The sequence below is a fragment of the Schistocerca gregaria genome, chromosome 4 (genome assembly GCF_023897955.1).
Source record: "Schistocerca gregaria isolate iqSchGreg1 chromosome 4, iqSchGreg1.2, whole genome shotgun sequence".
NCBI classification, from domain to species: domain Eukaryota; kingdom Metazoa; phylum Arthropoda; class Insecta; order Orthoptera; family Acrididae; genus Schistocerca; species Schistocerca gregaria.
Genome location: NC_064923.1, coordinates 281,227,998 through 281,254,950, shown reverse-complemented (window position 1 = coordinate 281,254,950; position 26,953 = coordinate 281,227,998). Strand labels below are relative to the sequence as shown.

The 26,953-nt window shown below is 44.1% G+C and overlaps 1 protein-coding gene across 1 annotated transcript in view; it reads left to right on the top strand.

Moving 5' to 3' along the window:
- Positions 1-26,953, top strand: part of LOC126266954 (5-formyltetrahydrofolate cyclo-ligase-like) — a 101,927-nt gene that overhangs the window by 49,016 nt on the left and 25,958 nt on the right. The window contains exon 4 of the mRNA XM_049971671.1: positions 17,756-17,895. Within this exon, the coding sequence (XP_049827628.1) occupies positions 17,756-17,895 (140 nt within the window). The remainder of the gene's footprint in view (positions 1-17,755; positions 17,896-26,953) is intronic.

Sequence of the window (26,953 nt, the reverse complement as noted above, 5' to 3'; positions counted from 1 at the left end):
AGACAAATCTTCGCCCTCATAGAGGCTTTCATTGTATTCTTTCCACCTATCTGCTCTCTCCTCTGCATTTAACAGTGGAATTCCCGTTGCACTCTTAATGTTACCACCGTTGCTTTTAATGTCACCAAAGGTTGTTTAGACTTTCCTGTATGCTGAGTCTGTCCTTCCGACAAACATATCTTTGTCGATGTCTTCACATTTTTCCTGCACCCATTTCGTCTTAGCTTCCCTGCACTTCCTATTTATTTCATTCCTCGGCGACTTATATTTCTGTATTCCTGATTTTCCCGGAACATGTTTGTACTTCCTCCTTTCATCAATCAACTGAAGTATTTCTTCTGTTACCCATGGTTTCTTCGCAGCTACCTTCTTTGTACCTATGTTTTCCTTCCCAACTTCTGTGAGGGCCCTTTTTAGAGACGTCCATTCCTCTTCAACTGTGTTGCCTACTGCGCTATTCCTTGTTGCTGTATCTATAGCGTTAGAGAACTTCAAACGTATCTCGTCATTCCTTAGAACTTCCGTATCCCACTTCTTAGCGTATTGATTCTTCCTGACTAATGTCTTGAACTTCAGCCTACTCTTCATCACTACTATATTGTGATCTGAGTCTATATCTGCACCTGGGTACGCCTTACATTCCAATATCTGATTTCGGAATCTCTATCTGACCATGATGTAATCTAATTGAAATCTTCCCGTATCTCCCGGCCTTTTCCAAGTATACCTCCTCCTCTTGTGATTCTTGAACAGGGTATTCTCTATTACTAGCTGAAACTTGTTACAGAACTCAATTAGTCTTTCTCCTCTTTCATTCCTTGTCCCAAGCCCATATTCTCCTGTAACCTTTTCTTCTACTCCTTCCCCTACAACTGCATTCCAGTCACCCATGACTATTAGATTTTCGTCCCCCTTTACATACTGCATAACCCTTGCAATATCCTCATACACTTTCTCTATCTGTTCATCTTCAGCTTGCGACGTCGGCATGTATACCTGAACTATCGTTGACGGTGTTGGTCTGCTGTCGATTCTGATTATAACAATCCGGTCACTGAACTGTTTACAGTAACACACCCCCTGCCCTACCTTCCTATTCATAACGAATCCTACACCTGTTATACCATTTTCTGCTGCTGTTGATATTACCCGATACTCATCTGACCAGAAATCCTTGTCTTCCTTCCACTGACCCCTACTATATCTAGATTGAGCCTTTGCATTTCCCTTTTCAGATTTTCTAGTTTCCCTACCACGTTCGAGCTTCTGACATTCCACGCCCCGACTCGTAGAACGTTATCCTTTCGTTGATTATTCAATCTTTTTCTCATGGTAACCTCCCCCGTAGCAGTCCCCTCCCGGAGATCCGAATGGGGGACTATTCCGGAATCTTTTGCCAATGGAGACATCATCATGACATTTCTTCAACTACAGGCCACATGTCCTGTGGATACACGTTACGTGTCTTTAATGCAGTGGTTTCCATTGCCTTCTCCATCCTCATGTCGTTGATCATTGCTGATTCTTCCGCCTTTAGGGGCAACTTCCCACCCCTAGGACAAGAGAGCGCCCTGAACATCTATCCGTTCCTCCGCCCTCTTTGACAAGGCCGTTGGCAGAATGAGGCTGACTTCTTATGCCGGAAGTCTTCGGCCGCCAATGCTGATTATTTATCAAAATTTAGGCAGTGGCGGGGATCGAAACCAGGACCGAAGACGTTTTGATTATGAATCAAAGACGCTACTGCTAGACCACGGGTCTGCCCCATCCTCCCTAAAACTTAGAACTACATAAACCTAATTAACCTAAGGACATCACACACATGCATACCCGAGACAGGATTCGAACCTACAACTGCAGCAGCCGCGTGGTTCCGGACTGAAGCGCCTAGAACCGCTCGGCCACCACGCCCGGCCCAGGCGATTTCATTCATCAAAGAGATACAGTACACTCAAAGTGAAATATGACACGTGATCACTTCCAACCAATAGAGGAAGGTTGAACGTTGCGGATGTCATAATAAACAAGCAGCATTATACAGGGTTGACCAAAAATCGTGCACACCGACGCCACAGCGCAACTCCTTGCACACTTGCGCTACAGAAATGCCTGTAACAAAATTTCGTACCTTGCGTATGTTCGGTACAAATTTGGCGTCAAAGTAAGGGAATCTTGCAGCACTGCAATCACATATATGGTAAGTGTCTTGGTTCAATATTGTCTAATCGTGCTGCCTAGATAGTAAAGTCGACAGGGTTTTGTGTTAAAAAAAACCGAGTTTGGAAATATCATTCCGAATACAGGTGCATTTCTTTTATTTTTTACTTTCAGGATGGGTGGTACACAGCGCAACACAATTAAACGATCACTTTTCCGAAATGCAGTAATTCCCCACCATTGCGACGTAGAAGTTTGAAATGTGACTCTAAGGTGCGTCCAACATTCCTCTGCAATGGCGCAAAAGCGTTGCATCGTAATCACTCTCGGGTTCGGTGACGCTTGAAACAGCAAGGTGTTAAAAATGCGAATAAACGACCAGAGCTCAGAAGTTCATGTGAGGTACAAGGTGGGTTAATAATTTACTGTCACGTTTCGCGCCATATGTCGGAATTCATCTTTCACGGTCCTCTGGGGCGCATGAAGCGGCTGGTGTATGAAACCGTTGTGGAAACCGTAGAAGAACTCGTTGCTAGAATTGCCGTTACTGCTGGTACGGCCGGCCGTGGTGGCCGAGAGGTTCTAGGCGCTTCAGTCTGGAAACGCGCGACCGCTACGGTCGCAGGTTCGAATCCTGCCTCGGGCATATATGTGTGTGATGTCCTTAGGTTAGTTAGGTTTAAGTAGTTCTAAGTTCTAGGGGACTGATGACCTCAGAAGTTAAGACACATAGTGCTCAGAGCCATTTGAACCAAAAGAACAGACTTCCAGTTATATGAAGTTGACTTGAACGTACAGGGTGTATGAAAACGAGTCAGAAACTTTAGGGATTTATTCTTGACATCGAAACTCTGCGAAAGGTTCATATGACAATGGAACCGAAAATTCTTCGTTGGTGGTGTGTGAAAGTATTATTCATGGCACAGAAGTGACACCAAACACATTTACTTTTACAGAAACTGCTCGAAGTAATCACCTCCTGCTTCCATTAACCCCCTGAGCCTGTGTTCTTTACTTTGCAATACGTTATAGCAAACTCATGGCGTTGTCCCTATATGGTCAAATCAATTTTGGATATGCTCCCTCAGTACGCAGACGTTCGGTATGGTAACTGAAAAGATTTAAAATGTCACCGAAGGAAAAAAATTATTGGATTCAAATTGAGAGATTGGGCAGGCCTTGCAGTAGATGTTCGTGAGCAATCCGTCTGCGCAGTCAGTGTTTGTCCAAATAATATCAAACTATCCTTGTAAAGTCAGATGGAGAACCATCGCACATAAACCTCACTCGTTGGATGACGTCTAGTAGTATTTTATGAGGTAAATGAAGCAACATCCCCTTAGAGAAATTATACAGGACCGTGCTTAAACTGACACACAATATTTTTAGCGCAACACAATCTGACTTTCAAAAATCCCTACAAAAAAAATTGGCCCTGACTAACATTAACCTATACGTTTCACAAATCGCTAACCTCACAAAAATCTTGGTTACTCGAACTACTGCAATACAGCGAGCGCCACTACTACCAGCTAAATAAAAGATTCAAACTACGGAAGGCACTAACTACTGATACGGATAGTTAGCAAATGAAAGATTTTAATAGAGAACAAACAACGTATGTAGTCATAACATATATAGCAGTTCATGACATCCAGTCTTACAAATTTCAAAACTCCGCCATTTCTCTCTCCACATTCACCACTGCTGGCGGCTCACCTCCAACTGCGCAACGCTACGCCCTGTTAACATCCAGCTGCCCAACACTACAATTGCGAGTATTACAACAATGCCAACCAGCCATAGACTGCACACAGTACAGCCAGTGATTTTCATACAGAGCGCTACGTGGCAGCGGCGTTACCAATATAAGAACCTAAACAGCGTACTTACAACTCATGTCTGACAAACTGCAACTACGATCGTCCAGTCAGACGTTGTAGAAAGACGTAGGAGTCGATAATATGGACACGAATGATTCCACCCCACACGTTGAGTCTGAACCTCTGCTGACATCCGTCTTGTTGCACTTCATGGAAGTTTTCGTAAGCCCATTCGTGACTCTTAAGAGAACTGGAGATCCCATCGCTTTACAAATAACACTCTTCAATGAGTAAGGTACATGTTAAAAACTGCAGAAACACAGGACACGGCCATAATCAGCGTTGACAGAAAATTATTCTCGGCTGAAAGTCCGCCTCACTTAGTCCTTGCACCTGTCGAAGATTTTCAAGCAGAATATTCCAGATCATCATCTAATTAATGCTTCCGTTGCCGTGAGTTTCGGGCACAGTACGAAGAACCCGTTCTTGGAGCTTAGTCGTTCGTTCATTACGTTGTCTCCGAACATCAACAACTCTCTTCTCAAATGAGCCGCTCTCTTGCAAGAGTTGGTGGAGTCGTGCAAATGTTCTCCCAGGGTAACGGTCAGCATGACTGTGAATTTCTGCGTACGTATTCCTACCTGCACGTATAGTGTACTCATATAGCCGTCGTTTCAGACACTGAATAAATCGTTGCGATATGTCGCGATAGGAGTTTCATGAGAACAAACAAACGAGAGACCAAGCTAAATAAATGCCATGGTCAGCTGTAAACAAGAAAGTGAGTAAAAATGCACATTTGAGGTTAATTACATTACCAGGAGTCATTACGGTAATTTCTTTCACATATCCATAACGAAGGGCTTGAGACCTATGTTCAGATGAACTTTGTGTAAAGTTTTGATGTCGGTGTGTAGTTCTTAGCGTAAGTTAGTTTAAGTTAGATTAAGTAATGTGTAAGCGTAGGGACCGATGAAAAAATGGTTCCAATGGCTCTGAGCACTATGGGACTTAACATCTGAGGTCATCAGTCCCCTAGACTTAGAACTACTTAAACCTAACTAACCGAAGGACGTCACACACATTCGTGCCCGAGACAGGATTCGAAACTGCGACTGTAGCAGCAGCGCGGTTCCGGACTGAAGCGCCTAGAACCTCTAAGCCACAACGGCCGGCCAGGGACCGATGACCTCAGCAGTTTGGTCCCACGAGACCTTACCATACATTTCCAATTCTGATGTCGGAAACAAATCGCTGAAGTATCTGACATACGTATGTATACACCACGTGCGTTATGCAGTTTCTGAACGGAATCAGAGTATATATTATACTGCTTTTCAGTCAAATGTAAGGAATTTCGTATTATCTGTTGTTGAATAAATTCAATATTTTCAGAAGAAGGAAGAAAAAATGGTTAGTGTCGCTGGCTACCAGTGTGGAGATCCCGGGTTCGAATCCCCGATGATCAGTTCAAATTTTTCTGTTGTCGGAAAATATGGAAGAAAATGTACTCTTCATTGTGAGCCCTAGTGAATGTCGCTTGATGAAAATAAGCTGCCGAAGTGGAGCCATACTAAAAAGCTTGTAGCCGCAAGAAACTTATTTATTTGTTTAGTGGAATATTCAGTTAGCAGAATGTTGACGAGTAACTGAATGCCGGTCCAGGATTATAGCGTGTATATAGTTAGCCATATTAAAAATAAGGAGCTCATTCTTTTTTTTCTACAGGTATGCACTGGTTAGTGATAATATAGTTCCCAGATTGAAGCTTTCATTCTGGGGTGTAGTTACCTGTTTTGAATGTTCCTGAAGGTTAAAACTGTATAGCAGATCAGGACAAGTTTTAGTCTTCTAGAAAATTCCAAAACAGCGCACAGTACAAAATTGACTGAAAGGTTCGTGCTGGGAACAATTTCATAGGCTATGGCTAAGTCACTGCTCTGCTGTATCGTTTCTTTGAGGCGTTACTCCATCATGTATGCAGTAGAGCTTTTGTGCAATTTGAATAATGGAGAGATTTAATAGAGAAGTGAAGCTATTGGGACGGGCTGTTTGTCGTGCCTGGATAACTTAGCTGGTAAGACTGTTGCCCGCAAGTGGAGAAGTTCCTTGTTGGTATGGTCGATTGGCAACCAATTTTAATCTTCCAGGAAGTTTAGATAACACAGTTGACAACCGAAACTACAGACGCGAGGCACACTGACAGCGTTACCAGAATAGCGCTGTACTTGATGCATCAGTCAGGTTCGGGATTCTGATTATACCAATTTTGCAGATGAGTCAAAGCGCGGTGTTGCCGTGTGCAGAAATTAATGGTAAGTGATGTTCCGTACACGGTACATTACGCAGATCGGGTACTGTTACTACCGTCACGTCGCACTTAGTAAAGATCGTAAAATCAAGTAACAAGGCGTCGAAACGATTGCTGTGGTGTTTATGGTGTACATTAAATTTCTAAAACTCACCCAAAATACCCACGTCCCTGCCCGTTGAAGACGCTGAAGTCGAGATGCCGTTCGTCATGGGCGTCTTTTGCTGAACCACAATAATACGGATGCAGAAATTTTATTGCGTTATATTCCTGTACTTCATGTTTATGCGACATACCGGGGGTGGACAACGATACGAAAACACCAGAAATGCGTTACAATGTGTAATACTGTGTAGGGGACACATTGGCCTTCAAAACAGCTTTCAGTCACTGCGAAATTAATAAACACAGGTCTGTAGGGTATTTCAGGGAATCTTGTTCCATTCTTCCTGCAGAATAGTGGGAAGTTTAGATAGCAACTAAAGGGGTGGATAGTGATCGCGCACTCTTCTCTCCAAATTAGATTCGGTTCTGGTGACTGTGGTGACCAGAAGCGATATAGCACTTCATCCTCATGCTCACAAAACCAATCCCGAAAGATACGAGATGTGTCAACAGGGCCCCTGTCCTCCTGGAACACAGCGTTCTCATTGGGCAACAAACGTTATGCTACGGGACGGGCCTGACCAGCCCAAATGGCCACATAACCCTCTTCGTTAATCCAACCCTGCAGAGTAACCATGGGGACCATGGAATTCCACGATATGACTTCCCAAACCATCACCGAATCTCCACAATGTTTCACTCTTGGGACGTCTACTCGGCCAGAAATTGGAAACTGCGTGAAGTAAGAGTCTTGCGATCAAATGACTTTGTTCCGTTCCTCCATAGTCCAGGTTTTAGGGCTTCGACACCACTCATTTCTGTTACGAGCTTTTGCTTTACTGATGAGTGGTTTTGGAATTCCGTATCGCTCCGCAGTTCCCAGCTCCTGTAGCTCCCTCCGTTTTGTTTCGGCACAGACGGGATTGGCGAGTGCGACACTCAGCTCTGCAGGGACTTTTACAGCTGCCGTCGTCTTATTTTTCGTCAAAGTCCTCTACAATGTGCGTCCGTCGCGATCACTCTTCACATCGTCCGCGTTATGACTTCGCGGATGATGTTTTCCCACTTCCCCCGTATGCGGCATACATCTGCGATGTGGTTCTCCCTGAAGCACCAAACACGTCGGCTACCTTTGTTATAGAAGCACCCACCATACGAGCACAACCAGCCGCTGTGGCCGAGCGGTTCTAGGCGCTTCGGTCGGGAACCGCGCTGCTCTTACGGTCGTAGGTTCGAATCCTGCCTCGGGCATGAATGAGTGTGATGTTCTTAGGTTAGTTAGCTTTAAGTAGTTCTAAGTCTATGGGGCAGATGACCTCAGATGTTAAGTCCGATAGTGCTTAGAGCCATATGAGCCATATGAGCACAAACAATTTGTCCGCGCTCGAATTCACTTATCTCCGATATAATGCGCTCACAACTGCACAGAACTCTATTCTAACCACGACTTACACTTATAACGTACTGAGGACATTGTTTCGAACCCCTGTACGGCAACGTAAACTTATTTCAGTCACAATATTGTGACCATCACGTTTACAGAGTGCCCCAGAACTGTAGACTTAATATTAAGTAGACAGCAGAGGGTCCTAAACTAAGTTTCCACTTAAAATCGAATACATTGTGTTGACCTGCAGAAGGAAGTTTTAGCATACTTTGTGAACTTTCGATGAATTTGTATGGCATAATCTTCCGGGTAATAATGCCAAATTCAGTAAAGTATATAGTTTGGTTCAAATGGCTCTGAGCACTATGGGACTTAACACCTCAGGTCATCAGTGCCCTAGAACTTAGAACTACTTAAACCTAACTAACCTAAGGACATCACACACATCCATGCCCAAGGCAGGATTCGAACCAGCGACCGTAGCGGTTGCGCGGTTCCAGACTGAAGGGCCTAGAACCGCTCGGCCACCAGCGGCCGGCAAAGTATATAGTTTACACAAGTGTGCAATAAGAGTGTGGAGTAAAGATGATAACAAAACATCTTGTGAAAGCCTTTTCAATGACCTAGTCATTCTTATACTTTCATGCCAATAAATACACTGTGTAAAGTTAGTAGTAGTTAGCAACTAGAGATTACTTTGGATGGCGGCCGCTACGGTCGCAGGTTCGAATGCTGCATCGGGCATGGATGTGTGTGCTGTCCTTAGGTTAGTTAGGTTTAAGTAGTTCTAAGGTCTAGGGGACTGATGACCTAAGAAGTTAAGTCCCTTAGTGCTCAGAGCCATTTTAACCAATTAACTTAGGATGAAGTGTACGAATGACAATCATAATCATAATACTAGAAGTCGTAAAAACTTACAATCTAAATAACGCATCCCTGTACAGGGTTCGGAATTTTATTTTACATTCTGGCGTGAATGTCTATAACATGTTACCGGGCAGCGACCTGAAAATCTCCAGACATTTGAAACCAAAGTACACTCATGTTCAGAAAAAAAACAGAACACATTGAATGACTAGAGATAGGACATCCATATTCACAGGATGTGTACATTTGTATGTATTGTTTTGTATTGAACTGGGGACCTAGAAACGACGGAGAGGTTTCGTCCCCACCGTAGCTCTCAGTGGCTCACAACCCCAAAACAGGCTACAGAGTCGACTCACCCCACCGCCCCACACCGGACCCAGATTTACTGTGCGGTTCGGCCCCCAGCGGACCACCCCCCTCCTCCCGTCCTCCCGGGAACGTCACACACTAGACGAGCGTAACCCCGATGTTTGCGTGGTAGAGTAATTGTGGTGTATGAAGAAAGCGTTTGCGCAGCAATCGCCGACATAGTGTAACTGAGGCGGACTAAGGACAACCAGCCCGCATTCGCCGAGGCAGATAGAAAACCGCCTTAGAAACCATCCACAGACTGGCCGGCACACCGGACCTCGGCACTGATCCGCCGGGCGGGTTCGTACCAGGGACCGGCACTCTTTCCCGCCCGGAAAGCAGTGCGTTAGACCGCACGGCTAATCTGGTGGGCTACATTAGTATATACTGCAGAAATGATTCGCATTCCAGTCAGCTCCTTTCGCAGGTATCCTGTCGCCTAGCAAGCACAAGATTCGCCATGGGTCCTGACAATTTGTTCCATGCGTGATGGCATCGACGCGTGTAAGGCACAGATGGTGTCTTGTGGTACAACCGTCCATGCTGCCATCATCCGCCTGATTCCAAAGTTCATCTGTGGTGGCTGGTATTAGGTCACAGCGCTGCACCCGTCGTTTCATCATATTCGACATATTTTCGATTGGCGACATGTCTGGTGATCTGGCGGGCCAGGGAAAAAAACTGACATCCTGTGCCACAAAGTAGAAACATGTTCATGCAGCAACATGGGGTCGTGCATTGTCTTGCTGAAAATGGCGTGTGCGTTGTTGTGCAGGAAGTGTATGGCTACAATTCGCAGGATGTCACTCACGTATGTCATACTGGCCAAAGTGCCCAGTAGAAGTTCCAAATGTGATTTCTGGTTGTACTAAATAGCACCCCACACCATAAGGTCTTCTGTTTGGCAGTGTACAATGTATTACAATGTTACACTGAGGCGTTAGAGCCGAGGAATACGCAGATATGTCCTGCAATGGCATTCAGATGAGGTGTCGATCTTCTCGTGGGATAGTCTGGAGTAAGTGCAGGTATTGTGATCATTAGTAACTTAACATGAACACATTTCAGTGCGTTAGTTGTTCATTTCTCTGCGTCACACAGTGTTACTGCAAATATGTCCCATAATTTACTACCTGGTGTTTTCTACACGATCGTAACTGCACCATTAAGCGGATTAATCCGTCAGTACAGACTAACAGTTCTGCATCACGTACCTACACTTCATCAGCTGACCTGTTGGCCAGGGAAAATAAGCATTAACCGCTTGCTCTTGCGACATGTACTTGGAGGAATTAACCAACCTAAAGACATAGCACTCGTAATAGCTATGATTACTATTCTGCAAATGAAGTACATACTGATGTAATGTTGTTCATTGCACTTTACTCAATCAGCAATAAAAATACCTGCACTTGTACCACTAACACACTGGACAAATTAACTCGTTCCTCATCCGTCAAGGTTGTCGTACACGTTGCGATTTCTTTACCACGGCATTTGCATGAATGAGTGAATTAAGGAACCGCAGGTAGGAAATTATGTAAGGTAAATGCAGTACAATTTTTGCTGCACGGGAATGAAAGCTGGACTTAGGGAAAAGTGTAACGATTAGTGGAAATAACACGTTGGGGACTTACAATTTTAAACATGGCTGTTTCTAAGCAACGGTATATAAGTTGCAACATGGGAAACGCACAGCCAACCGGTTGAAAATAACTGTTTGTTACACTGACATAGGTTTCGACACCTGCAAGGATGTTTTCATCAGAATGAAATTTTAAGAAACCATAAAGGCAATGGACAAAGTTTAGAGCTGAAATGCTCTAGTCAAAAATTAAAATTAAACACTTTCCAGCCTTTGGCACGTATGCCTTGCTAGGAACGTTATAGGACTGATGCTGTTCCTGGCAAGTCATAAGTGCCAAGAGCTAGAACGTGATTTTTGAGTTGAGCTCTAAACTTTGACCATTACCTTCTCGCAATGTAACTTCACGGTTTCTTAAAATTTCATACTGACGAGGATATCCTTAGAGGTGTCTAAACATAGGTTAGTGTACCAAACTGTTATTTGCAACCGGCTGGCTGTGCGATTCCTATGCTGAAACGCTGGGGAATGTTCACTATTTGACAACAAAGTGAACGAGGACACGCGATATGGAGCTGATGCTTCGGAGCATTATTGATACAGAAATGGTACGCTGGTACAGGAAGAAATGGTTGCAGCGCTTGCAGCACGTGCCTAAATGGAAAATATGATGCTAACAAGGATCTAAAGCAAGCCTGTAGACCTAAGCCCTGATGCTGCTGATGATCTAAGGCGCGGTTCACACTGAATTGATACGCTGTGTCATACGACAAGTTGCAATAAAGGTGTGATACTCATGTTCCCACTGGGATGACACGATATGTGACAAAGTAAGCGATGTGACTCACCATACAATAGAGAAAAAGGCAGCATGATTCACGTTTCTGTTTCATTGTCAATTACGATCATTAATTCTTGTAAGAGGACTTTATTGTGGTTTACCATTATTTAAAGCTCAAGAGACTGAAAAAGAACCGGCATTACTGGGAGCGCCCATACTATGCTATAACTACAAACATTTTTCAGCTGTGGTTTCTCATGAGCTCTTCCAGCACGAACACAAATTTCACGAATTTTACAGAATGAAGCGGGACAGTTTCCATTTTTCGAGCACCTGTTATCAGCTACTCTGACACAGCAGGACACAACGTTCTTACCTGCTATTCCGTGTGGCAGATAGACAAATATTGGTTACAGAATAAAGAAGCTAGGAGTATTTCTACAACTGAGAGTTCACGTAGTAATATATGATTCAGTTCGTGGCGTATTCAGAAGAAACGTTCTTGGATTTGAAGTGAGATAAGTTACCATCAGTGGTGTAGCAGTGGCTGGTGAACTCTGTGAAGGGGTAGACTACGTTTTGAAGAAATGGAAAAATCGTATGATAAGGAAAATTCCAATGTGTCCTCCTTGGCTTCTTCCAGCTGCTCAGTCAGAATTAACAGGAGTTTTGTTTTCGCTTCTCTTTTACGCCTGTCGCAAAGTACCTTAAAATTAGGGAACATAGATTGGAGAAACATCCAATCAGCATCACCAGCTGGACTCCAGGTATCTTTTCGTTTCAGTAAGTTTTTCATTTCCTGCTTCGGCTCGTACCGGCAGCTTACGGAAAAGAGAAATACGGGACAGCTCCGCACTCCGCATAGCACGCCCAAGCAGGCGGCAATAGCGTGGCGCTGGCGCGTGGGCGTATCTCGCCGCGGACAATCTCCAATATATCTGAAGCGTTTTCTGGAGAATAGGACGAGGTATTGCACTCCTTCTGCCGTTAAAAACGATTTTCATATGTTAGCTATATTTCGTATGCACGAACTTAGGAACTAAAACCCACCAAATGTAAGCTGGCCAGCGACTACATTCTTAACGACAAACTTTTCAAAACATGCACGGAGTTCTTGTTTTCCCTTAGAAGTATCACAACGACTTGGGGCAACATTGAAAAGAAAACTAATTCTTCATCAAGCTCTGATATCAGTGTATAAAATATGAAAGAGTCATTTTTTTACCGAATAGTTTCCTCTTTCCTTCATCTAGATAAAACAATTTCGTACAAGAGTTGCGTGAAGCGCCAGGCGATACGACACAACTACGTATGCCTGTCGGTGTCATATCGCTGCCGTCCCAGTGTGAACCAGTTAAGTCGACTCCGCCGTCTTTGTTTTGCACTGTTTCGCTATGCGAAAGTTCATAATCACATACATTACATTTGTTTTGTGACAAAAATTAGCTACTGTCAACAGGTGACGCTTTTGTTAATGTGAAGTCATTACATGTCTTTACTACAGTTTACTATCCAATTCTACTGTGAATATGATAACCTGTCGAAATGTTGCGGCCCCTCCACATACTTCAACATTCAAAATAAGCTCTCCAGACAGAATGTTAGTCCCCCACTTAGAAGAGCGCACTCATAGCTTTGGAGGGTGGAGAGCTGTACATTGTTTAGAATTTCTTAAAGGCGATAAGTCAATGCAGTGGAGTGGTGTGGACGGGGGGGGGGGGGGGGGAGGGGGGGAGGGGGGAGGACGTTTGTACAGAAAAAGCGCAGTAAGATAGGTCGACATGGCACACGCATCAGAATGTTAAAATGAGCTATCGTGCTTGGACGTCTCCACGCACACACCTTGAGTCAAGCTGCACAATTAACTGATGTATCAACATGGACAGTCCAATACATCTAGAAGAAATGTTGTACCACTCGCAGACATGTAGGAACAATGGTTGTAAGAAAGATACTAATAGAGAGAGCGCAAAGACGAGTGTCCCGTCTTGTCAGAACAATCGGGTTCAAATATGAGAACGGTTACTGCTTTCATTAATCTAAATCCGTCCCACCTAGATTCCGATAGAGTATTGAGAAAGGAAGTTATGTGAAATACTGGATCCTACCTGCAATATAGTGCTACTGCTTCGGAAAGCAGCGTTTTTGACTCAACGTGTCTGATTTCTTTTTGCTTTTGGAGGTAGTCAAGATTCTGATAGGTCACAACAGATACAGTAAGTGTAACATTTGCTTTATTAGTCCAGTATTTAATTATAAACTGAAGCACCAAAGAAACTAGTATAGGCCGCATATTCAGATACAGAGTCAGGTAAACAGGCAGAATACGGCGATGTGCTTGGCAGCGCCTCTATAAGGCAACCAGTACCTGGTGCAGTTGTTAGGTCGGTTACTGCTGCTACAATGGCAGGTTATCAAGTTTTAATTGAGTTTGAACGTGGTGTTATAGACGGCGCAGAAGCGATGGGACACAGCCTCTCCGAAGTAGCGATGAAGTGGGGATTTTCTCGTACGGCCATTTCACGACTGTACCCTGAATATCAGGAATCTGGTAAAGTATCAAATCTCTGACATATCTGGGGCCAGAAAAAGATCCTGCAAGAATGGGACCAATGACGACTGAAGAGAATCGTTCAACGTGAAAGAAGTGCAACGCTTAGGCATATTGCTGCAGATTTCAATGCTGGGGCATCAACAAGTGTTGGCATGCGAACCGTTCAACGAAACATCATCGATCTGGGCTTTCAGAGCCGAAGGCCCACTCGTGCACCCTTGGTGACTGGACGCCATAAAAGTTTACGCCTCGGCTGGGCCCGTCAACACCGACATTGAACTGATAATAACTGGAAACATGTAGCCTGGCCGGGCGAGTCTCGTTTCAATTTGCATCGAGCGGATGGACGCGTATGGGTATGGAGACAAACTCATAAGTCCATGGACTCTGCATGTCAGCAGGGGACTGTTCAAGCAGGCGGAGGCTCAGTAACGGTAGTGGTCCTGTGCAGTTGGAGCCCCTGACATGTCTAGATACGACTATGAGAGGTGGCGCGCATGTAAGCATCCTGTCTCATCACCTGCATCCATTCGTGTCCATTGTGCATTCCGACGGACTTGGGCAATTCCAGCCACACGTCCAGAATTGCTATAAAGTGTCTCCAGGAACGCTCTTCTCAGTTTAAACCCTTCCGCTGGCCACCAAACTCCGCAGACATGAAAATTATTAAGCATACCTGGGATACCTTGCAACGTGCTCTTGAGAAGAGATCTCCACCCCCTTATACTCTTACGGATTTATGGACTGCCTTGCAGGATTCATCGTGCCAGTTCCCTCCAGCACTACTTCAAACTCTAGTCGAATCCATGACACGTCGTGTTGCGGCACCTCTGCGTGCTGGCGGGCATCCTACACGATTTTAGACAGGTGTACCAGTTTCCTTGACTCGTCAGCATCTAACAAAACCCTGTAGTACTGTGCAAAACAGTGACTAATTAATGACTGCAATAATACGAACACACTTGTATTTACGTAGGATTTTAATTACGGTCAAAAGTAGCATTAAATCTGTAAACGTAAAAATAAATATTGTATTCCTACTTTACCATAATATTTACAGTTACAGTCGAACAATATAGGTACCTATGTTGGAACCATCTAAACGCATAGATAATATAATACACACTTGTAGCCCGCATCTCGTGGTCGTGCGGTGGCGTTCTCGCTTCCCGCGCCTGGGTTCCCGGGTTCGATTCCCAGCGGGGTCAGGGATTTTCCCTGCCTCGTGATGGCTGGGTGTTGTGTGTTGTCCTTAGGTTAGTTAGGTTTAAGTAGTTCTAAGTTCTAGGGGACTGATGACCATAGATGTTAAGTCCCATAGTGCTCAGAGCCACACACTTGCAACGTATGTAAACTCTGGCTAATCGTTTGGATTTTGTTTAAAAACAGTTGACTGAGGGATCAGGTTCAGCTTCCTGTATCGCTCGTCTTCTCGCGCCTCCTGTCACAAATCTCAGTATAAGATTATGACATTCTAGTTTCGTATTTCCTAGACTAATAATAAAACCTCGTGAGAGACGATGTTTTTTACTTAATGTTATCAGCATTCCTTGTTCTGAAATTTATTTTTAAGTATTTTTCACCTGCTTTGACAGTAATCGGCGATTTAAGCTGGACAGTCATAATATGGTGACACAAAAAAAAAATGGCTCTAAGCGCTATGGGACTTAACATCTGAGGTCGCCAGTCCCCTAGACTTAGAAACTACTTAAACCTATCTAACCTAAGGACATCATACACATCCATGCCCGAGGTAGGATTCGAATCTGTGACCGTAGCTTCAGCGCGATTCTGGACTGAAGCGCCTAGAACCGCTCGACCACAACGATCGGCGCGGTGATTCCATTGATGGGCCACTGTTGCAGCAGCCTTCAATGCATATCGCATGGTCATTAACAAACCCTACATGTGTTCTAAACTTATTACACAAATTCCAGTTTCTTACAAGCAATAATAGCATTAGAAAGGACATACAGACAATGAAATACTAATTCACGGTCACACATCAACCTGTAACGACGTATCAGCAACCACTGATTACCCTGACCTTTATTTTTCCTAGCTAACGTCGTTAAGATAACTGCACTTCCTCTTTGATCTTTTCTTTCAAGCGAAAGAGGCACTATACAGGCAATGACTAAAGCATAAAATTATTATCATTATACTGAAATAAACAGTAACTTAGTACTGTCGACTGTCCTGCAATAATATGAACCTCAGCTAGGCTACTTTCTCTGTTACAATAACTTTCAGGCCCATTTCATCGCTTTAAACGATGCTGTATTAATTTATTATTGTGGAATGAAAATCCATTCGCACAGTTCCAGAACATTTTCAAGTTCATAAATTATTTATTTGTTGTTGTTGTTGTTGTTGTTGTTGTTGTTGTGGTTCAAATGGCTGTGAGCACTATGGTACTTAACATCTGTGGTTATCAGTCCCCTAGAACTTAGAACAACTTAAACCAAACTAACCAAATGGACATCACACACACCCATGCCCGAGGAAGGATTCGAACCTGCGACCGTAGCGGTCGCGCGGTTCCAGACTGTAGCGCCCAGAACCGCACGGCCACACCGGCCGGCGGTCTTCAGCCCTGAGACCGGTTTGATGCAACTCTACATGCTATTCTAACCTGTGCAAGCTTCTTCATCTCCCAGGACCTACTGCAACCTACATCCTCCTGAATCTGCTTAGTGTATTCATCTCTTGATCTCCCTCTGCGATTTTTACCCTCCACGCTGCGCTCCAATGATAAATTTGAGATCCCTTGATGCCTCAGAACATGTCCTACCAACCGGTCCCTTCTTCTTGTCAAGTTGTGCCACAAACGCCCCTTCTCCCCAATTCTATTCAATACCTCGTCATTAGTTATGTGAGCTACCCATCTAATCTTCAGCATTCTTCTGTAGCACCACATTTGGAAAGCTTCTATTCTCTTCTTGTCCAAACTATTTATCGTCCATGTTTCACTTCCATACATGGCTACACTCCATGCAAATACTTTCAGGCACGACTTCCTGACACTTATATCTATACTCGATGTTAACAAATTTATCTTCTTCAGAAATGCTTTCCTTGCCATTGCGAGTCTACATTTTATATCTTCTCTACTCCGACCATCATGAGATATTTTGCTCCCCAAATAGCATAACTCCTTTACTACTTTAAGTGTCTCATTTGCTAATCTAATTTCCTCAGTATCACCCGACTTAATTCGACTACATTCCATTATCCTCGTTTTGCTTTTGTTGATGTTCATCTTATATCCTCCTTTCAAGACACTGTCCATTCCGTTCAACTGCTCTTCCAAGTCCTTTGCTGTCTCTGACAGAATTACAATGTCATCGGTGAACCTGAAAGTTTTTATTTCTTCTCCATGGATTTTAATATATACTCCGAACTTTTCTTCTGTTTCCTTTACTGCTTGCTCAATATACAGTTAGCATAACATCGGGGGGAAGCTACAACCCTGTCTCACACCCTTCCCAACCACTTGGTTTAAAACTAAGTCCATTATTTTGCCATGGCACTTACTATTTACAAAAGAAACAATTCAAGACCCGTACTGTCGAACAAACGAGATCAGAAAGAGAGCAGATACACCTAGCTTGTAGGCGAAGATGGGAGAATTGACTTCTTGCAAGAAAGCGAAACGCCGTTTCACTTTCATACTTTACACATAAATTCGCGTGACAGTATTCAAGAACGGTTTTTCCACATGTAAGCTGACTTATGCTTACAAGAATGGTGGTAGGGGCAAGCGCGTGTAAGTAATTCATGACTGTTAAAACCGGTTTCAGGACAGTGGTACAATGTTTCGTTCGGCAGGTACTGGGAGCGCGAGTCACGGATGGAGATGCTGCGGCTGCGTTCGGTGGAGGAGCTGTCGGCGCTGCCCAGCACGGCCTGGGGCATTTCCCAGCCCAGCGGCGACGACGCCGAGTCCAGGGAGAACGCTCTACTCACAGGTACGGGAGCCTCTCCCGGTAACCAGCAGGCAGCAAACTATTTCCCTCCGAGGTGTCTGCCTTCTGATGTTATCCACCACAGCAGGCTCTTTATTACCAGTATACACTACCTGATGAAAAGTATCCGGTCACCCCTGTGGAACGCGAACTGATCACTAGACGCTACGAGAGAAGTACTTGTAATGCCGCTTCCTTGGACGAGAAATAAAAAATCCAAAATTAGCTCCCAATACCCCAAAGATTTCCCCGCAAGTCCCAAATTCCCAGAAAAGTGAATAAGCGAACCAAGTTCCATTTATCACTATTATTAGGACAATAACAAGTAATTAAATTAGGGATCTAAGACTTGACAATTTAGCAATCTATGAAAGAAAGATTAAATTTCAGTAAAATTAAAATCGAAATCATAATAAATCGCAAAATTGGCATAAATTCACATTCGAAAAGTACAACCAACGATCCCAAAGAATACTCCGTGTGATTACTCTTTGGGAATCGTGAGTAATGACTAAGTATAATTCAATGCATTGTCACTACGCTACGAGAGGTAGCCGAAGCAGGTCATATATTTGAATGCTCCTACATGTAGGCGCGCTTAGATTGTTTTTGAGGTTGAAGAATTGCAATCTATTGTGACGCAGTAATATGATCTTCTGACTTCAAATATCATGGCATTAGGATTCGAACGGAGGACTTTTACCTACTAGAATAAAGTGAACTTTTAACTAGATAATTGAAGTAAACATTACTTAGACAGTGATTTAGGCAACGAATACTGATAGACAATTTTCATTCATAATAGCCAGTGGTTTATGGAACTTCAGTGATAGGTCCGAAGAATATAATTTAAATCCCCCCAAACACCTGGGAAAGTTTTCTTCTCAAGGGTCGGTTAGGAAGTTACTGATATTGTGCAATAAAACACCCTCTCGTGTCAAGTCGTGCATTTGTGATTTACAGTTCTATAAAATTATTGACATGAAACTCCCGAGTAATAATTACGCTCAGCGATAATATTTGACTGTAGCGCTCGGCGCTTGTTTAGAATCTTTGACTCAAATAACAAGCCCAGTGTTAAGATTTCTTAGATACTTGAAATTACGACCAGCTTGTAGGGAATTTGTTGTGGATGTGACTGTATTGGTTTTATCATTAATATTTAATAATTAATCAGGTAAACATCGATTACGAACGATTAATTACTATTCTTGGTGAAGTAAATATCTCATGCACGTCGACATTTCGGTTCAGCACTGTTATTTTGTGTAATGTCGTCTTCGTAACTTGATAACGATCTCAACACTCTACCGACTGTCGCCGAGTTTTAGCCGAGGCCAAGTACAAATCAAACCAAATCATCAACAACAAGAAGAGGCGTTGTAGACTCGCCAGCGTAAAAAGAGGCAAGGAACCTTGTGTTGCCAATAGAGAAGCAGTAACAGCGCATTCTATTGATATGGAAAGATCAGTGACTTCGAAATTGGACTAGACATTAGATATCACCTGAGTAACAAACTCATCAGGGACATTTCAAACCTTCTAAAGCAGGCCAACTCGACTCTCGGAAAAGCGATGGAACTTCCATAGCTGAACGTACTGGCGGGCAAGGACCATCTAGCATTGCAGGTAGCGGTTTTATAAAATCGGCTGAAATTTTCAGAAGAAACCACTGATGAGTTCCAAACTACTACCAGTAGTCCACATAGCACAGTGGCTGTGCGTAGCAAGTTGCAAACAATATGGTACAGTGGGCGAGAAGCTCCTCATAAGCCACACATTTCTGCAGTCAGTGCTAAGCGACGCTTGAGACAGTGTTAAGAGCGACGCCACTTAACAATGGAGGAGTAATTTGGACTGATGAATCACGCTATATCCTGTGGCAGTCTAATGGAAGGGTTTGGGTTTGGCGAATGCCTGAAGAACGTCACTCGCCATCTGGTCCTGTGCCAACAATTATCGATGGACTAGTTGTGATACAATATAGGGTGTTTTTCGTGGTTAGCGTGTGGTGCCCCTTACTGCACCTAAGAAAACACTAAATGTGGATGGATGAGAACTCATTTAAATCATTGTGTACTGCGTATAGTAGGGTAATAGTTCCGGGACAGTGCTTCTTTGTATCAGCATGATAATGCGACCTGTCATAAAACAGCGTCCGTAAGAATGATTTGTGAGCAGTAACTTCCCTGAAGTGGGCTGACTACTCAGAGTCCTAATTTGAAGCCAGTGGAGTGCCTTAGGATTAGTTAGAACGCTGACTCCACGTACAGCATGACTACCTTCTCTGGTTTCGACTCTTGAGGATGACTAGGCTGCCATTCCTCCACAAACTTCCAAACTTCTCAGTGAAAGTGTTCGCAGAAGAGTTCAAGCCATCGTTAAACCAAAGGGTGGTCACATCACGTTTTAATACGCACTAATAAGGATCTTGATATCTTTGATCAGATAGTGTACTTGGCAGAAGTATACTGCAGTGGCTCTTTCTATATGTCAGTGCATAATTTGACTTGTTCCATATCTCTGGAGGTTGTCCTTGGATTTACAGAACGCAATGTATGAGTGAATGAGTGTTTTGCTTCTCAGTGCACTTGCTGTCACCATACGTGCGCGAGTTCATTGCCCCTGGGGATGTCAGTTATGACGAGAAGGAGTCCTTGGCGCCATTAGTTTTCAATAGCCATTTTTAGTGACTGATTAAAAAACAAAAGAAGCAATTAGCACCACTAACAGTTACGTATCTGGGTCTTTCCTATGTTCCAATTTAAACATGGGGAGAAGACTGGATTTCAGATACCACGTAACATAATATGTTACCACAGTGCACAACACCGTTTTAATAGCATCGAGGACACATTTTCGCAGTTATTTTGTCACTGGTAGTGTGATTAAAGAGCGATACATTCTTTCTCCTCTACAGTTGAAACTGTACACCTATACCTCAAAGAAGCAACAAAGCAATAAAAAATGATTGAGACATGACTGAAGAGTTATCATTGATATTGCTGTTCTCTGTGACGTTAAAGGGAATAAACAAACTCCTGACAACAGAATATAGATTTGGAACAAATCAAAGAACACTGAAGTACTATGGAGCCACTGAAATGAGATTTGCGAAAAACTCAGAATTACTGGCTTGCCAGTAGACTGTTAGACGATCCATGGAGAGTGAAATGAGACGCCAGGACGACAGTGATTTGTTTAATTAACTGCTATATATGTACTAAGATAGTATCTGTCCTTTCGGACATGTCCGAAAGAACAGATACCATCGGTGGCCATGGAGCTCGTTAGAATATGCGAATGCACAAACAGTGCCCGAACTTTTACGGCAATTGGCAACGCGCCGCGAGTAATGAGTATAATGGGCAACGCACTGCGAATGTAGTGCTGTACAATACGTTGAGAATGTGGGTTTCGCGGGAAGCGTGCACGAGATCAATCCCTGCAGTCGCGCTATCCTCTGTTGTTCTCGGTGGTTCAAATGGATAGAGCGTCTGCCATGCAAGCAGGAGATCCCAGGTTCGGGTCCCGGTCGGGGCACACATTTACATCTGTCCCTGTTGACGTATGTCAACGCCTGTAAGCAGCTAAGGGTGTTCATTTCATTGTAATAACTGCTTTATTCCTGTGCTCTGCTGTTCTGCTGTAGTACTTCAGGAACAGCTAGGTGGAGACACCCAGTTGCCTCTCACGCGAAAAAATAGACGTTCAGCACTGCTGACAGTGCAAAGAGCGGAGACGAGTGTGGCATCACTAGAATGCTGCTACCAGCGACATCTCCAGATGTGACCATGCTGACAGCGCAGCAGCAGCACAGCAGAGACTTACACAGGGGATGGGGTGACCTCCTTCCAGCAAGCAGGCGGCTCTCTGCTCTGGAGGCGACTGCTTTCATGTCTCAGGGCAGGCTGTCCTGTCCTTGGTAAAACAGCAGACCCCGTACTGCATACCAGCATGTCGCTCTGGTTCTCACTGGCTTAAGGTGTACGCCTTGATACTGGGATGAGAATATTTTAGTACACAAAAAGCTGAGTACTTCTACGCTCCAGACTACGTTCGTTCAGGGGTTAAGGCACGCACTATAAACACTTCTGAGGTGGCAAGTGAGAAAGGCTTCCCTCCTTTCACCAGCGTACTGCAGTGTTGGCTGTTGCTATATTGGCTGTTGCCGTACTGCATCCAGCTGTCTCCGCTTGCCAACGCCTGTATTCCGTGTTTTGGTTTGCAATGCATAACACACTTGCCTGCCTAAGGCTGGCTCTGTTGCGCCTCATTTCCAATCTGGTGTACTTTTTGACAGAATACAGATGCTACGCTACAATACCAAACGAAGCAATTTAGCTCCCTTGGAAGCAAAATACTGCATACCAAGCAAATCAGGAATGATGTAAGAAGCAAACTAACACAGGAAAATGCAGCATTCCTCACCAAAAGAAAGCTAATATCAAATCATAGGCCTCAAATTGAGAAAGAAATTTATGAGAGTGTACGTCTGGAGTACATCATTGTGTAAGAGTGAATCACGGATTGTGGAGAAAACCGTAAAAGAAGGAAACGTGATGTTTCAGGATGCAGCCGAAAGTTAAGTGGACTAATATGATAAGAATTGAGACAGCTCCCTGCAGAATCGTTTAGGAAAGAAATGTGCTGAAAATACCAAGTAGGTGAAGGGAAAGGATTGCAGGACATGTGTCAGCAGGGTAGAGAATAACATCAGTGGTACAAGCACCAGCACCCCAAACAATTTCGGCACAACGAAAACTACTAACATGTACAGCAAAAGTACAATGTAATTTTAGATGTGATCAGCAGTCAAATGATGAACCTGTTGGTTCTAAACAAGTAATCGCACTATCAGTCCTTTCCATATTACAATCATAACGAGAAGCCCGAGTGTAATACTGCAATAATGGAGCGTATGGGCAAGGGATCATTTTTTTATGTCTCTGGCTTTCATCTCACTATTAGATCACACACCACTGTGTCACAATGTAAGGAAATAAAATCATTACATTTCGAGTCAATTAAAAGGAGAGCCGTTGAACGTGGTTTTGTATTGATGCCTCGCTACTGTCGCAGGTTCGAATCCTGCCTCGGGCATGGACGTGTGTGATGTCCTTAGGTTAGTTAGGTTTAATTAGTTCTAAGTTCTAGGCGACTGATGACCTCAGAAGTTAACTCGCATAGTGCTCACAGCCATTTGAACCATTGATGTCATTCCCTTTTACTGCCTAAATACTACAGTAATTTCGTGTCTGTAGAAGATTTTCCTGAGGTGGTATGCCTTTATTTAATGAAAGATGGTACACGTTTCATTTCTAGTTATGAGTCGATATCTACCTAAAAGCCGGTCCAGGATAGTGGGTATTTCGAGATGAACAGAAATATATTGCTGGGTTTGTATCAGATAGCTTAGTCAATATTTCACTCTTGTGTTTTCTTTGTGAAGGAAAATATGTAACTGACCTTTCTCACACATACACATTGACTGAAAAAAATCGCCGCACCAAAAAAATAATTAATATATTTAACAATGTAGAGAAATTAAATTTTAGGAATAAATTATTTAGGTAACATATTTAAGCGTTTAACACTGCAAGATTACAAGGTAATGTAAGTAAAAGATAAGCGATTGCAAATGTGAAATGTTTGTACATTAATAATCGGTGTACTGTTGAATGTTAGTATGCAAATATGCCTGCATGTTGTTATATACCTGCTGGATGTCAGTTTGTGGGACAGAATTCCATGCCTGTTGTACTTGGTCGGTCAACACAGGGGCGGATCATGCTGTTTGTGGATGACGCTAAAGTTTTAAGATGATGTACTATATGTCCTCGACCGGGGACAGATCTGGTGATGGAGCAGGCCGAGGCAACACGTCGACACTTTGCAGAGTGTGTTGAGTTACAACAGTGGTACGTGGATGAGCGCTATCCTGTTGGAAAACACCACCTGGAATGCTGTTGATTAATGGCAACACAACAGGTCAAATCATCAGATTGACGTACAGTTTTGCACACAGGGTGCGAGGAATAACCACGAGAGTGCTCCTGCTCCCATACGAAACCGCACCCCAGGCCTTAAATCCAGGTGCAGGTCCAGTGTGTCTAGCACACAGACAGATTGGTTGCAGACCCTCAACTGTTCTCCGAATCAACTCACGGCTGTCATTGGCACCGAAGCAGAACTAACTTTCTCCAGGAGAAAACACAACCGACCGCCAACCCTCCGTCCAATGAGCTCTCGCTTGACACCTCCGAAGTCGAAAATGGCGGTGTTCTGAGATCAGTGGAATGCAAACTGCAGGGCGTCTGGCTCGGAACTGTCCTTGAGTAGCCGACTTGTAAGACTTCGCTGTGTCACTGTGGTGCCAGCTGCTCAGATTGCTGCTGCAGAGTAGTACGATTCTCCGTAGCCATGCGCTGAACACGATGCTCTTCCCTGTCGGTGGTGCCATGTGGCTTTTCAGAGCCCGTTCACCTTATGGTCACACTCTGAGCAGTTCTCTTAGACTGTTCGCAGATGATGCTGTAATTTACCGTCTAGTAAGGTCATCCGAAGACCAGTATCAGTTGCAAAGCGATTTAGAAAATATTGCTGTATGGTGTGTCAGGTGGCAGTTGACGCTAAATAACGAAAAGTGTGAGATGATCCACATGAGTTCCAAAAGAAATCCGTTGGAATTCGATTACTCGATAAATAGTACAATTCTCAAGGCTGTCAATTCAACTAAGTACCTGGGTGTTAAAATTACGAACAACTTCAGTTGGAAGGACCACATAGATAATATTGTCGGGAAGGCGAGCCAAAGGTTGCGTTTCATTGGCAGGACACTTAGAAGATGCAACAAGTCCACTAAAGAGACAGCTTACACTACACTCGTTCGTCCTCTGTTAGAATATTGCTGCGCGGTGTGGGATCCTTACCAGGTGGGATTGACGGAGGACATCGAAAGGGTGCAAAAAAGTGCAGCTCGTTTTGTATTATCACGTAATAGGGGAGAGAGTGTGGCAGATAGGTTACACGAGTTGGGATGGAAGTCATTACAGCATAGACGTTTTTCGTCGCGGCGAGACCTTTTTACGAAATTTCAGTCGCCAACTTTCTCTTCAGAATGCGAAAATATTTTGTTGAGCCCAACCTACATAGGTAGGAATGATCGTCAAAATAAAATAAGAGAAATCAGAGGTCGAACAGAAAGGTTTAGGTGTTCGTTTTTCCCGCTTGCTGTTCGGGAGTGGAATAGTAGAGAGATAGTATGATTGTGGTTCGATGAACCCTCTGCCAAGCACTTAAATGTGAATTGCAGAGTAGTCATGTAGTTGTAGATGTAGATGGTCGTCCGGAGCATCGTCTTCTACCGACCGTTCTTTCTTGTGACCGCCGCTGCCAGCAATTATGTACAGTGGCTACACCCTGCCAAATCGCAGAAGGAACATTCAGCACCTTCTAGCCCTTTTAGACGACGTCGTTCAAACTAAGTAAGGTGTTGATAATGGTATCTTTAATGGCGTCTTTGGCGTTTGAAAGGCATCCTTGACTAACATTAAGTCACCACGTCCACTGGCAAAGGTAACTGACACTCACGGCCGTTGCAGCTCGTATTTAAAGCAAACCTGACTCTCATCCTCATTGAGGCGCTACTGGCGCCGCTCTTACGCGACTGTTGCAAAATATGAATAGCCATCATTCTTCAGATGTAGATACACACCTACTAATCTTCGTTTATGCCGCACAACTCCTCTTTGCTGTTGCGAATTTTTTACCGCCGGTGTATAAGTTGTTCTCGGCGGTCCAGGTTCCAAAATGTTAAAGCTACAACATATATACACTATTGGCCATTAAAATTGCTACACCAAGAAGAAATGCAGATGACAAACGGGTATTCATTTGACAAATATATTATAGTAGAAATGACATGTGATTACATTTTCACGCAATTTTGGTGCATAGATCCTGAGAAAACAGTACCCAGAACAACCACCTCTGGCCGTAATAACGGCCTTGACACGCCTGGGCATTGAGTCAAACAGAGCTTGGATGGCATGTACAGGTACAGCTGCCCAAGCAGTTTCAACACGATACCACAGTTCATCAAGAGTGGTGACTGGCATATTGTGACGAGCCAGTTGCTCGGCCACCATTGACCAGACGTTTTCAATTGGTGAGAGGTCTGGAGAATGTGCTGGCCAGGACAGCAGTCGAACATTTTCTGTATCCAGAAAGACCTGTACAGAACTTGCAACATGCGGTCTTGCATTATCCTGCTGCAATGAAGAGTTTCGCAGGGATCGAATGAAGGGTCGTAACACATCTGAAATGTAACGTCCACTGTTCAAAGTGCAGTCAATGCGAACAAGAAGTGACCGAGACGTGTAACCAATGGCACCCCATACCATCACGCTAGACGTGTAACCAATGGCACCCCATACCATCACGCCGGGTGATACGCCAGTATGGCGATGACGAATACACGCTTCCAATGTGCGTTCAGCGCGATGTCGCCAAACACGGATGCGACCATCATGATGCTGTAAACAGAACCTGGATTCATCCGAAAAAAATGTTTTGCCATTCGTGCAGCCAGGTTTGTCGTTTGCTACATCATCGCAGGCGCCCCTGTCTGTGATGCAGCGTCAAGGCTAACCGCAGCCATGATCTCCGAGCTGATAGTCCACGTTGCTGCAAACGTCGTCGAACTGTTCGTACAGATGGTGGTTGTCTTGCAAACGTCCCCATCTGTTGACTCAGGGATCGAGACGTGGCTGCACGATCCGTTACAGCCTTGCGGGTAAGATGCCTGTCATCTCGACTGTTAGTGATACGAGGCCGTTGGGATCCAGCACGGCGTTCCGTATTATCCTCCTGAACCCACCGATTCCATATTCTGCTGACAGTCATTGCATCTCGATCAACGCGAGCAGCATTGTCGCGATACGATAAACCACAATCGTGATAGGCTACAATCCGACCTTTATCAAGTCGGAAACTTAATGGTACATATTTCTCCTCCTTGCACGAGGCTTCACAACAACATTTCACCAGGCAACGCCGG